The 13,043-nt window shown below is 46.7% G+C and overlaps 1 protein-coding gene across 4 annotated transcripts; it reads right to left on the bottom strand.

The window, feature by feature from the left end:
• Positions 1-4,805: 4,805 nt before the first annotated feature.
• On the bottom strand, positions 4,806-12,573 carry LOC103541729 (melanoma antigen preferentially expressed in tumors-like). 4 transcript variants are annotated; one of them, XM_070626846.1, is made up of 7 exons: positions 12,473-12,573; positions 11,004-11,740; positions 8,447-8,591; positions 8,130-8,284; positions 7,500-7,799; positions 6,466-7,056; positions 4,806-5,567 (listed from the first exon to the last, which is right to left on the bottom strand). In XM_070626846.1, the coding sequence occupies exons 5-7, from the start codon at positions 7,787-7,789 to the stop codon at positions 5,042-5,044; spliced, it is 1,407 nt and encodes a 468-aa protein (XP_070482947.1). In that variant the 5' UTR covers positions 7,790-7,799; positions 8,130-8,284; positions 8,447-8,591; positions 11,004-11,740; positions 12,473-12,573; the 3' UTR covers positions 4,806-5,041. The 4 variants fall into 4 exon arrangements, with proteins under 4 accessions (XP_070482947.1, XP_070482948.1, XP_008506817.2 ...); XM_070626847.1 differs by lacking the exon at positions 8,447-8,591 and having other exon boundaries at positions 12,473-12,565; XM_008508595.2 differs by lacking the exons at positions 11,004-11,740; positions 12,473-12,573 and adding an exon at positions 8,908-9,233.
• Between the last annotated feature and the right edge of the window lie 470 nt (positions 12,574-13,043).

Raw genomic sequence — 13,043 nt, 5'->3', positions numbered from 1 at the left:
AGACCTGTACACTAAGAACTACAAGACATTGATGAGAGAAATTGAAGACAACACAAATAAATGGAAAGATCTACCATGCTCATGGATTGGAAGAATTAATATTGTTAAAATGTCCATACTACCCAGAGCAATCTACAGATTTAATGCATCCCTATTAAAATTCCAATGGCATTTTTCACAGACCTAGAATAAATAATCCTAAAATATGTATGAAACCACAAAAGACCTTGAATAGCCAAGGCAATCTTAAAAGAAGAACAAAGCTGAAGGTATCATGCTCCCTGATTTCAAACTATACTACAAAGCTATAGTATAAATATGTTATATGTATAGTATAAAACACTATGGTACTGGCACAAAACAGACACATAGATCAAAGGAACAGAATAGAGAGCCCAGAAATAAACCCACACCTATATAGTCAATTAGTCTACTACAAAGGAGGCAAGAATATACAATGGTAAAAGACAGTCTCTTCAGTAAGGTGTTGGGAGAACCAGACAGACACCTGCAAAAGAATGAAACCACTTTCTTACACCATATGCAAAAATAAGCTCAAAATAGATTAAAGACTTAAATGTAAGACCTGAAACTCTAAAACTCCTAGAAGAAAGCATAGGTAGTAAACTCTTTGACATCAGTCTTAGCAATATTTTTATGGATCTGTCTCCTCAGGCAAGGGCAACAAAAGCAAAAATAAACAAATGGGACTACATCAAATTAAAAAACTTTTTCACAGCAAAGGAAACCATCAACAAAATGAAAACACAACCTACTGAATGGGAGAATATATTTGCAAATGATATGTTCGATAAGGGGTTAATATCCAAAATATATAAAGAACTCATACAACTCAATATCAGAAGCAAACAATCCGATTAAAAAATGGGCAAAGGACCTGAATAGACATTTTTCCAAAGGAGACATACAGATGGCCAACATACACATGAAAAGATGCTCAACATCCCTAATCATCAGGGAAATGCACATCAAAACCACAATGAGATATCACTTCACATCTGTCAGAATGGCCATTATCAACAAGACAATAAATAACAAGTGTTGGCAAGGATGTGGAGAAAAGAGAACCCTCATGCACTGTTGGTGGGAATATAAATTGGTACAACCACCAAGGAAAACAATATGGAGCTTCATCAAAAAATTACAAATAGACCTGCCATATGATCTAACAATTCCCCTTCTGGGTATTCATCCAAAGCAGACAAAAATACTAATTTGAAAATATATATGCACCCCTGTGTTCACTGCAGTATTATTTACAATAGCCAAGATACGTAAGCGACCTAAGCGTCCATCAGTAGATGAATGGATAAAGAAAATGTGGCATATAGATATACAATGGAATATCAGTCGTAAAGAAGAATGAAATGCTGTCATTTGTGACAACATGGATGGATCTAGAGTGTATTACGTTAAGTGAAATAACTCAGACAAATAAGATGAATACTATATGATTTCACTTATATGTGGAATCTAAAAAAAAAAAAAAAAACAATGGAACAAACAAGACAAAACAGAAACAGACTCACAGATATTGAGAACAAATTAGTGGTTGCCAGAGGAGAGGAGAGTTGGGGGAAGTACAAATGTCAAGTCATAAAATAAATAAGTCCTGGAGATGTAATGTACAGCATAGGGAATACAGTCAACAATACTGTAATAATTTTGTATGGTGACAGATGGTTACTAGTCTTATCAGTGTGGTAATTTTGTAATGTATAGAAATGTTGAATCACTATGTTGTACACCTGAAACTAATATAATATTGTATGTCAACTATATATACTTCAATAAAAAAATAAAAATTAATTAAAGCAAAAAAAAATGTCCATACTACTCAATGTGATGTACAGATTCAATGCAATCCCTATCAAATCCCAATGGCATCTTTTACATAAATAGAAAAATAGAAATAGAATTCATATGGAACCACAGCAGACCCTGAATGGCCAAAGCAATCTTGGGCGAGAACAACAAAGCTGGCGACATCACACTTTCTGACTTGAAAATATATTACATAGCAATCAAACAGCATAAGAACAGACATATATAAGCCAGTGGAACAGAATAGAGGAAATAAGCTCACATGTTTATGGCCAACTGATCTTCCTCAAGCGTGCCAAGAACACACAATGGGGAAAGGATGATCTCTTCAACAAATGGTATTGGGAAACTGGATATCCATATGCAAAAGAATGAAATTGTACCCACATTTCATACACAAAAGTGAACTCAAAATGGGTTAAAGAATTAAACATTAGACCTGCAACTGTAAAACTCCTGGATGAAAACATAAGGAAACATCTTCAGTCAACAAAAGCAAAAATAGACAAACGGAACTATATAAAACTAAAAAGTTTCTCCATCTCAAAGGAAACAACGAAACAAAAAGGCAGTCCACAAAATGGAAAAAATATTTGCAAACCATATATCCAATAAGGCATTAATATCCAAAATATATAAGGAACTCATATAACTCAGTACTAAAAATATAAATAACTCGATTTAAAAATTGGCGGAAGATCTAAATAGACCTCTCAAATATACATATACTATACATATTTATACTATAGCTTTGTAGTACAGTTTGAAATCAGGGAGCATGATACCTCTCTAAAGAAGAAATTCACATGGCTAACAGGTCGATGGAAAGGTGCTCAGCATCTCTCATCGTCAGGGAAATGCCAATCAAAACTATAAGGAGGTATCACCTCATCTGTTAGTTTGGGTATTATCAAAAAGACAAAAAGCTCACTACTGTTGGTGGAGATGTAGAATAAGGGAACCCACGTGCGTGGCTGATGGGACTATACATTAGTACAACTGTTATGGAAAACAGTATGGAGGTTTCTCAGAAAATTTAAAATAGAACTACCATGTGATCCAGTAATCCCATTTCTGGGCACACATCCTAAAGAACTGAAGACAGGATAGCAGAGACATACCTGAACTCCCTTGTTCACTGCAGCATTATTCGAGATACGGAAAGAACCTAAATGTCTGTCGGTGGATGAGTGGATAAAGAATAGTACATTCTCTTTATCATTCATCTGTCAGTGGACATTTATATGTGTGTAGTCATGTGCCGCATAAGATGTTTCGTTCAATGACAGACTACATGTACAATGGTGGTCCCATAAGATTAGTACCACAGAGCCTAGGTGTGTAGTAGGCTACACCATCTAGGTTTGTGTAAGTACACTCTGTGATGTTCACACAATGATGAAATCACCTAATGATGCATTTCTCAAGATGTATCCCCATTGTTAATCGATGCATGACTGTATTTACATAGCGTTTACATTGTATTAGGTATTATAAGTAATCTAGAGATGATTTAAAGTATATGGGAATGGGGGCTGGCCCCATGGCTGAGTGGTTAAATTTGTGCGCTCTGCTTTGGCGGCCCAGGGTTTCGCCAGTTCGAATCCTAGATGCGGACATGGCACTGCTCATCAGACCATGCTGAGGCGGCGTCCCACATGCCACAACTAGGAGGACCCACATCTCAAAATACACAACTGTGTACCGGGGGGCTTTGGGGAGAAAAAGGAAAAATAAAATCTTTAAAGTATATGGGAAGATGTGTGCAGGTAGGTTGTATACACCATTGTATATAAGAGACTTCAGCATCTGTGGATTTTGGTGTCTGAGGAGGGTCCTGGAACCAGTCCCCTGTGGATACTGAGAGATGACTGTACTGGGATTGTAAGGAGGCTTCCTCACGTAGGCATAATCAATTATTAACTCTGTTTCTAGCCCCTCTCCCCTCTCTGGAGGATGAGAGGTGGGGCTGAAAATTCCAAGCTTCTAATCATGGCTTGCGGGGCTGGCGCTGTGGCCGAGTTGTTAAGTTCATGTGCTCTGCTTTGGCTGGCCAGGATTCACTAGTTCGGATCCTGGGCGTGGACCTACGCACCACTCATCAAGCCATGCTGTGGCAGCATCCCACATAGAAGAACTACAAGAACTTACAACTAGGATATACAACTATGTACTGGGGCTTTGGGGAGAAAAAAAAGGGGGAGAAGATCAGCAGCAGATGTTCTCTCAGGGTCAATCTTCCTCACCAAAAAAAAAAAAAAAAAAAAGAGCAAAAAGCATATCTTAATCATGGGTTGGTATTTCTGGTGACCAGCTCCCATCCAGGAGCCATCCAGGAGTCCACCTAGAGTTGCCTTATTAGAACAAAAGATGCTCCCAGTATTCTTATCACTTAGGAATTTACAAGGGTTTTAGGAGCCCCTTGTTAGGGATGGATCAAAGACCAAAAGTTAGAACAAGTCTTAGTGTTCCTATCACTTGGAAATTACAAGGGTTTTAGAAGCTCTGGGCCAGCAACTGGGGCAGAGACCAATATATATTTTCTGTTATCTCACAGCTGCCTGCCCCCAACTCCAGTCCCTCCCATTCCATTGGTGATCTGGTGTTCTCACGGCACTCCTCCGCACTCCGTTTTCTTATTGGTTTGCTGACTTGCTAGTGGTCTCCATCCCCTTCCAAAGTGAAGTTCTTTTGGAGGCAGAAACCTGGACTGTTTGCTGCTGTATTCCCCAGAGAGCCGTTTCTGAGCAAAGCAGGAAGTCCACAAGTAGTTGGTGAATAAGCGAGTGAAGAAAAGCCCTGTGCTGGGCACCTTACACTTACCTATTCCTTGATTAACATCTCCCTTACCCCACTTTATAAACAAGTGTTTCGAGAAGAAAATCACCCAATTGCTTGTTGGTCAAAGTGGGAAGCAAAATGAAAGAGAAATTGGGTAAACAGAGCAGAAGGACAAGTGCTGGAGAGGTTTTCTTTTTATCCCGGCATCAGAACAGCGCTAGTGCCTGTTGATTTCATGAATAACGGAGGCCGGCTCTACCCGGAAAGAGACGTCACCGCTAGTGTTCACTGCACCGTTTCTCATTTCCATAGTTTTCTTTAAAGCCACACCACCCGTTCAGGAACTCCACTGCCACAGCTGCGAGATCCACTGCTGCTGCTCTTCCCCATCAGGCCAGCTGTGCATTTTCATAAGTCAGGGCATCGAGGTACAATTCGTCAGCTCCATGTCGGCCCGCTGCAGAGCTTGCAGCATTTCCTGCAGTCTGGTGTGGACCCGGGCGAGTTCCACTCTGTTGAGGTTCCCCCACCTGTATTCATCCAAGTACACAATGCATTCAGCAGGCACAGGGTAGTGCACACGCTTCAGCTCCTTCAGCCCCGCTAAGTGCTGCAGCACGTTCATGATGCCTGACGTGGAGATGACGTTGTCGTAGAACACGAGGGAGCGGAGGCGGGAGCAGCAGCACAGGGCGGGCAGGAGGGCACGGAGCTGGGCCTCCTTCAGCCGGCAGCTCCTCAGGTTCAGGTGCTCCAGCGTGCCGGAGACCTCACCGAGCAGAACCTCGAGGGGCCCAGGGACCGTTTGGGACAGGTTATTGCTACACAGGACCAACTCCTTCAGGCGGGTGGCATGAGTGCTCTGGGACAAGTAGGTGATGTCATTCTCAGTAATCCTACATCCATTAATCACCAGAGTCTCCAATGGTTTTTGCAGGCCACTGTGGAGACACAGGAAGACACAGTTACTTCTTGGAAATTGGGGTGGAGTGCTAGATACATTTGGGAAAGGTCCAGAAATCTGGCCTGAGAAATTCGCCCCACCCTTGCCTCAGTCTAGATGCAAATGGTAGGAGCCAGTCTTCTGTACTGGTGAAGAACATGGAGCTTGGAGTCAAACATTTTCCCATCCCCAACAGGACCTCTCCTGTTTTCAGAGCGTGGTGTCAGGCACACTGACCTCTCTCAGCCTCAGCTTCCTAATGAGCCATGTAAACACAGTGATCACTCACGTCCCTAAGTTGTTGTAGGAATTAATGAAATTTAGATGTGGCTCCTACACGTGGTAAGGGCTAGGTTTTTACTGGTGGCAGGTTTAGGAAGGTGTTCCCCATGCTCCTATTCACAGACAGAGAAGTCTGTGAGACATAGATGAGGGGATGAGTTGACCAAATCACCTGGGCTTAGACACTGTGCGGGCAATTACCTTCCTCCAATACTGCCCTCCCAACTTAGCATCCTTGTTCACCCTTCTCTATATAAGCTCTTGTAAGCTCCAGGAAGACAAGGCCCTGTCTGACTTTTTTCAGGGTTTTATATCCATTCTTAGCTCTCTGCTTGGCATGAACTAAGTGCTTGAATGAATGAACGAACGAATGAATGAACAAATGAATGAGTGGATGAGATGCCAATCTTGGACATATGTCTTTCTCTTCTATAAGAGCCAATAGCCATTGGTTGGCCCAAGACCCCAGCCTTGGAGTCTAAGTCCATCAGTGAGTCTGCAGGAACTCATGGAAGGGGTGAGTCCCGGCTTGTCTCTGCTCTGAGAGAGCAATGCTTAGAGGAGTGTTCAGGGACCTTGGCCTTGTAGCTTCAGAGGGACTTTCACACACTCACCTGAGCATCTTATGGAGCTGGCCCGAGAGACAGCCAAAGGTGAGGTGGAGCTTCTGGAGGTGGCCCAGCGGACTCAGCAGGGAGAAACAGTCAGCTGGGAAATCCCAGGGGATGTCGCTCATGATGAGTTTGCCCAGGCTGCTCATCTGCCCTAGCTGGGTGAAGAACTGGATGAGGTCTGACTGGAAGCAGAACCTGCTCCTGTGATGAAGCCTCACCTCTCGGATGGCCTCCAGCTCCAGCATTCCCAGGATCTCTATGAGGCTGCGGAATGGCACTTGGTTAATGACCAGTGTCCGACAGTGGAGGCGCAGACAGCCGTGGCTCTTCCCGACTCGCTGCAATATGTACGACGGAAACCCAGACAGGTGGAAGAAACCGAACAAACCACCTAAGAACAGGTCCGTGTATATGTCCACAGGTTCTCGGTCACTCCGAGGCTGTTCTCTGAAACTGGGCTTGAGCTGGTCTGCCTCGGGCTCTTCTAGCACATGCGTGATGACAAACGGTGCAGGAGAGGTCTCAGAGCATTCCTCCCAGTTGGAGTGCTCAAAGTCATGGGTAAAATCCAGCACCTTTAGCTTCGATCTCCTGTGGGGAAGGAGGAGGAGGGCTGAGAGTGTGACTTTCAGGATATATGGCAGGGTTGGTATGAGACTGGCAGCAGCAGACCCTGGGAAGTGGCCTCTGTGCCGGCCAGCAGCCCTGCCCACTGCTGTCTGCCAAGCCTTCTAAGTGCACTCTTCCAGCCTCATACAGCCTCAGACCCTCCTCAGTCCCCTTCTCTTATAGGATCCGGGGATACCACCCAGGCACCTAACCACACTCTCGATGACCTCAGCAGCACGATCAGCACTGAACTATACTAGGTCTTTCCTCTTGGAGGGCATTTGAACAATGACCTCAAGGCCTCCCACTGATTGATGTTGTACTACCAGAAGATTCTGGCACATCCTTGGACCCCACATTCTTGAATCCAGCTCCCTCCTTCTCAACTCACTATGCCCCCACCAGCACCCCATCTCTACAGTTACCTGGGGCAAGCAGTGTTGGTAGGAACCAATTCCAGCCCATCTAGTACCGCTTCCAACAGGTCTTGAGTTATTGACTGATCCCTTAATGATCCCAGGTGGAGGCAGGGGAAGGGCCAGGCCTGCACCATTGCTGTCACCGTCTTTGTGTGTCCCCCTTCAAAGGCCACAGCGGACAGTGTTGGGAAGAGGCCCACAGGGAGCTCTCCCAGGGCACGCATGGCTGAGTCTTCGTCACTCAGCAGGCTCTGCGCTGCAAGGTCCAGGAGGCGGAGAGGGGCTTGTCGGCTCATCACCACTGACCTGGCGCAAGGTAAGGGGAAATCCTGAGTGGGCTTCACAGTGCACAGCCTCTTTTGTGGGGCCAGGACAACCCAGGCCTCAAACACCTGTCACAGCAGGAGCGAGACCCCCATCCCTCCTTCTACCCTTGCGTTGCTAGTCATAAATCGCCAGCTAGTGTTCCTGACTCTGATACCAGCTGGCCGAAAAGGGAATAATTAGAGTTTTCCCTGTCCCTCATTGCGGTTCAGAGACTGTAAACTGTTCCTAGCAATTTCTCGACCTTTCCTCAAGATCATCACCACCTCCCAGGTGATTTTAAGGAACATGACTGAACAACCAATCTCTTACCCTAGGCCAACGGTAAGGGGCCGAGGCCTGAGGTTTTGTTTGCCTGTCCGGCAGCAGGCCTTCTAAAATAGCAATAGCAAGGGCACTTTCCGCACGTTCAGCTCCCTCCTCCTTCCCGCTCTGGGGGCTGCATTCCCCACATTCCACCAGGTGTCCTGCAGTTCAGAGGGGAGAAAATAATTTTCAAAAACGTCAACAAGATATAAAACTCCTCTTACGGGGCTAGTAAAATTCAGAAAAAGCCAAGGGGAGAACGGAAAATCATGGGACAATCCTATGGATGAGCACAGATACAAAAGTCCCGAGTAAAATATTACCTAGTGGAACTAAGCTGTGTCTCACAAAGAAGCAGGATGACGAAGGGATTCTTCCAGGAAAGAAAGGAGGTGACACGGTAGAGAATCTATCGGTGAACTTCTGACTGCACTTGGACAGCTAAACACGAGTGCTTTGCGCTGCAACCTAAAAACCCAAATGCAGTGAAGGAACGTCTAAAACCAGAAAGCCAAAGAGGATCAATTAGAGATCCCCACTCCTCCAGAAAAGGCAAAGTTTTGGATTGTGGAAAAAGGTGGATTAGAGGAACTAGTGCTCACACCACAGAAGCCCAAACCTAAGCCTGTGGGGGCTGGGGGAGGGTAGTGAAGTCAGTAAGAAATCAGTTGCAGACCCCACCGGGGCCTCAGGAGTGAGATGCGCAAGTCGGGCCCGGGTGGGAAGCCGAGACTGTGGCCAGGACTTGGGCACTCGTGGAGCGTCTACAAACATGAGCGTCTACCTCCACCAGCAGCACAGGCAGCAGTCCACACCCGGGGCCCAGCCTTCCTCCGGTTCCCAGCCTGACTCTGCGAGGCTACCCCCTGGAGCCGTGCTCAGGCCCCCGTCCTGCAGCAGACTGCTCTTCGCGCGGGAGAAGCCAGTGCCCGAGGGCAAGGTTGGTAAATGATCATTTCAACAACCGAAACACTAGCTTAGGATCCAACTGAACCTTCTCTACTGGAGCATTTCCCACATATGCATGACTGAGAGGGGCACCTGCTCAGGGGCTCAGGCCCGGGGGCAGCCTGGGGAGCAGGCAGGGCAGGTGAGGGAAGCACCAGGGCCCTGTCACAATCCACCAATTGTTCTGAAGGCAGAGCGCCTCTGAAGCAGCCCGTGCTGCAGAGGTGGCTGCGAAGAGTCTGAGTCCTCTCCTCCGTGATTTTCCTGAAATATCCCATTTCTAGGAAGGAACAGCCCACAGGAAACCACACGCCCGCTACTGAAATGATGTGCAATGACAGTAGCTAGCTCACTGGAGGCAGAATATGCCTGGGACTCTCAGGGGCATCTCTGTCCTTGTCCCTCCTCTGAGAGCAGACAGAGCTTCACTGGCAAAAGTAAGCCTGACTACAAACTCTTCATAAGGGAGGGATGTATACTCTACTGACGTCTCCACAGGGGACGGAGAAGCGGTTCCCCAGGACGCAGCACACGAGAGCTCATGGCTCTCCGGGAGACAGTCTCCCCTCCCTCCACTCCCCTCCCTCAGCCTGTCTGTCTTTCTGGACAGTCTCCCTCCCACCAAGTGCCTTTCTTTCTGCCTTTTTTTCTTTGTTTCTTCCTTTGTTCCTCCCTCCCTCCCTCCCTTCCTGTCCTTCCCTTCCTTCCTCCCTTCCCTTTCCTTCCTTCCTTCCTTTCTTTCTTTTCTTCCTTTCATCCTTTCTTTCTTTTTTTGAGGAAGATTAGCCCTGAGCTAACATCTGCTGCCAATCCTCCTCTCTTTGCTGAGGAAGACTGGCCCTGAGCTAACATCCATGCCCATCTTCTTCTACTTTATATGTGGGACGCCTGCCACAGCATGGCTTGCCGATCGGTGTGTAGGTCTGCACCCAGGGTCCAAATCAGTGAACCATGGGCCACCAAAGTGGAACATGTGAACTTAACTGCTGCGCCACCAGGCCGACCCCATAAATGCCTTTCTTATGAGGAGACATTCACACCTGCCAGCTTCTCCCTGCTCATCACCCGCAGGAGCCTCACCGACCCCCTTCTCGGGTTGAGGTGGGTGTTGTGAGTGGCACATATTTGATTTCCTGAGGGCCTTCTCCTCGGTTCCAGTGCAGCTTTTCTTCTCCACTTGGATTTTCTGCCCAAGACAGAGTGTCTATCCAGCAGGACATAATGAGTTGATGCCTCTGGTTCCTTCCAGCAGGCAGCAGTCTCAGCTACTCCTTTTCTTGCCCGCGGAAACCAGCGTGTGTTGCTGGCCTACTCCGCCCTGTGCGCCACCTGAGTGCACTTCTACTCTTCGGCAAGGGGTCCTCTAGGAATCCAGTGGCCTCCGATCCTGGGGGAATCTCTGAGGAGGAGGCTAGTGAGATAAATTACAGCCTGGCCTCTGCGGCTGCTCTTGGGGCTGCAGTGGCTCTCATCTCCTCCTTCCTCCGTTATTTATTATGGATTCCCCTAATGATCAGCTGCCACCTCCGCTGTCCTTGGTAGCTGACCAGGTGGCCCGACTCAGAGCTTCATCTGCAGGCTCTGAGCCCCTATTCACTACGCCTTCTCCGGCTAGGGTTTCAGCACTTGTCTTTTTCCCTTCACAGCTGGGCAAGGGAATACCAAGAGGCACCCAAGGGATCACGTGGGAGTCAAACATATTCCTCCATACCCTCTGGTTTAAAAGCAGCCCTATCTCCTCCAGACGACCTGGGTCAGTTACCCCCGCCAAGATGGGGGCTCCTTTCCTTACCAACTGGATGCTGGACACAAAGAGGATAACGTGTTCTGCTGGCAGCCACAGCTTATAATGCAATGGGACACTTCTGTTGAACAATGGACCACTGCTGAGCCTAACCTACTTTATGACTTGGTAGGTTTGATGCAACTTACCTCATGACAGGCAGTTTGGGACATGAGGTCACCTCGTGTCCCCTGGTCCTCTGAGGGCCCACAGCAGTGCAGCAGTTTTACAGAGCACTTAGAATTCCCCACTGCAGACTGCACGCCTTGATCCAGACCTCCAGAAGCCAGTGTTGTGATCTCCCACCGGAGCATGCCATGAATTCCACATGGCACCTTTTCCAACCACTGATGCCTCCACTCCCCTAAGTGCTGCCGAGTCTTGTGGCCCAAATGGCAGGGCTGCTGTCACTGCAGCCCACACTGTACTGGTCCCCAGAGAACTTGCCTACTCTGGGCTGCAAAGTGGCAGCCTTTTGTGTCACAGCCTGTGGTATACAGGCCAGAGAAGTGTTCCCGGGTATGAAATATGCTGTCTCCGAAATCTGAAGAGTTCTATCAGGCATTGTGCTTCCCTCCTCATGTAGGAGGTGCAAGATGTGATCATTCGTCTTTTATTTTGGATGATATGACCCCCATGCCCTCGACCCTTGGGCTCTCAAAGTTGTTCTCATGTGGCGGGTCCTTGGATCTTCATGTGGATTATATCCTACTCTTTGCAGTGCATTTTTCTTTCTAGGCCTCCAACATGCCAGTCATTTCTCACTAATCTACTTGATTAGCATGATGCCATCAAAGTAGAGAATCAATGAGATGTTCTGTGGATGCCCAGATGGTAGATGGTCCAGATCTTTTCAGACTGTGACAGAGGGCAGAGTGGTATAATCCTGGGGAAAAAATTAAATGCATATGTCGTCTGCTCCATGTGAATGCAAATGGTATCTGCTAGGGATAGAAAAGAACACACGTGCCCATCAATGTTCATATACCATAGACCTGAGCCTTCATTATCGGCTCAAGCAGAGAGCGCACATCTGGCACAGCAGCTTTGATTGGGGCGACTATTGTGTGAGTCTATAGAAGTCTCGGCCAAGCCTCAGGATGAATCTGGTTTCTGCAGGGGCGGACTGGTGAATTAAAGGGAAATGTGACAAGGACCACTACCCCTGAGTCCTTTTCATCCTTAAGACTGGTACAATTTTCTGTCATTCCTCCTAGGATGTGGTATTGTATTTTATTTATTATCTTGACCAGGGGTGGGAATGGTTACAGAGGCCTCCACGTGGCTTTCCTCTCGTGATAGTTTTTATCCCACAGATGAAAGACCCACTGAGGGTATTCCATTAACTGACAAATATTCTATTCCAATTACACGTTTGCAAACTGGATAATGACACAGTGTACCCATTGTGAGCTGGATCTTGGCCAAGATTCTATTTATTACCTGGCTCCCCATATACACCCATTCTAACAGCTGGCCACAGTGATGTTTTGGATCTCAAGGTATCAACTCTGACCCTATGTCCAACAATATTCAAATTATTTTTATATCCCCCTTTCCCTGGTCCAAACACTCCTCAAATTGCTTGTATATTCCAATTTCCCTCGTTCACAGTTACCCAAGTGTGGTAGCCAGCCTCCAGAATGGTCACAATGCTTCTTGCCTCCTGGTATTCAGCCCTTGTGAAGTCCCCTGCCACAATGAATAAAGCAGATCTGTGATAACCAATAGGATACTGTGGAAATTACAGTGTGTGACTTCCAAGGTTAGGTCATAAAAGACACTGTGTCTTCCATATTGTTCTCTCTTGGATCACTTGATTTCATGTCATGGAGACACTCAAGCAGCCCTATGGAAAGGTCCATGTGGCAAGCAACTGAGGCCTCTTGTCAGAAACTTGCCAGGCGGGTGGGTAAGCTACCTTGGAAGCAGATACTCTAGCCCCAGTTGAACTTCAAATGACTGTTGCCCCAGCCCACATCTGGACTGCATCCTCATAAGACCATGAGCCAGAACCATCCGGCTAAGCTGCAACCAGATTTTTGACCCACAAAAACCATGTGGGATGATAAAAATAATAAATTAAGCTGCTAAGTTTTGGGGTAATTTGTTGTACAACACAGATAACTAATACACTGAATAAATGTATATAGATTCCTTCAAGGAAATTATTACTGAGTCCACTTGCC

Source organism: Equus przewalskii, chromosome 7, assembly GCF_037783145.1.
Source record: "Equus przewalskii isolate Varuska chromosome 7, EquPr2, whole genome shotgun sequence".
NCBI classification, from domain to species: Eukaryota; Metazoa; Chordata; class Mammalia; order Perissodactyla; family Equidae; genus Equus; species Equus przewalskii.
The sequence above is the reverse complement of the archived record's forward strand: the minus strand, read 5'-3'. Positions and strand labels throughout refer to the sequence as shown.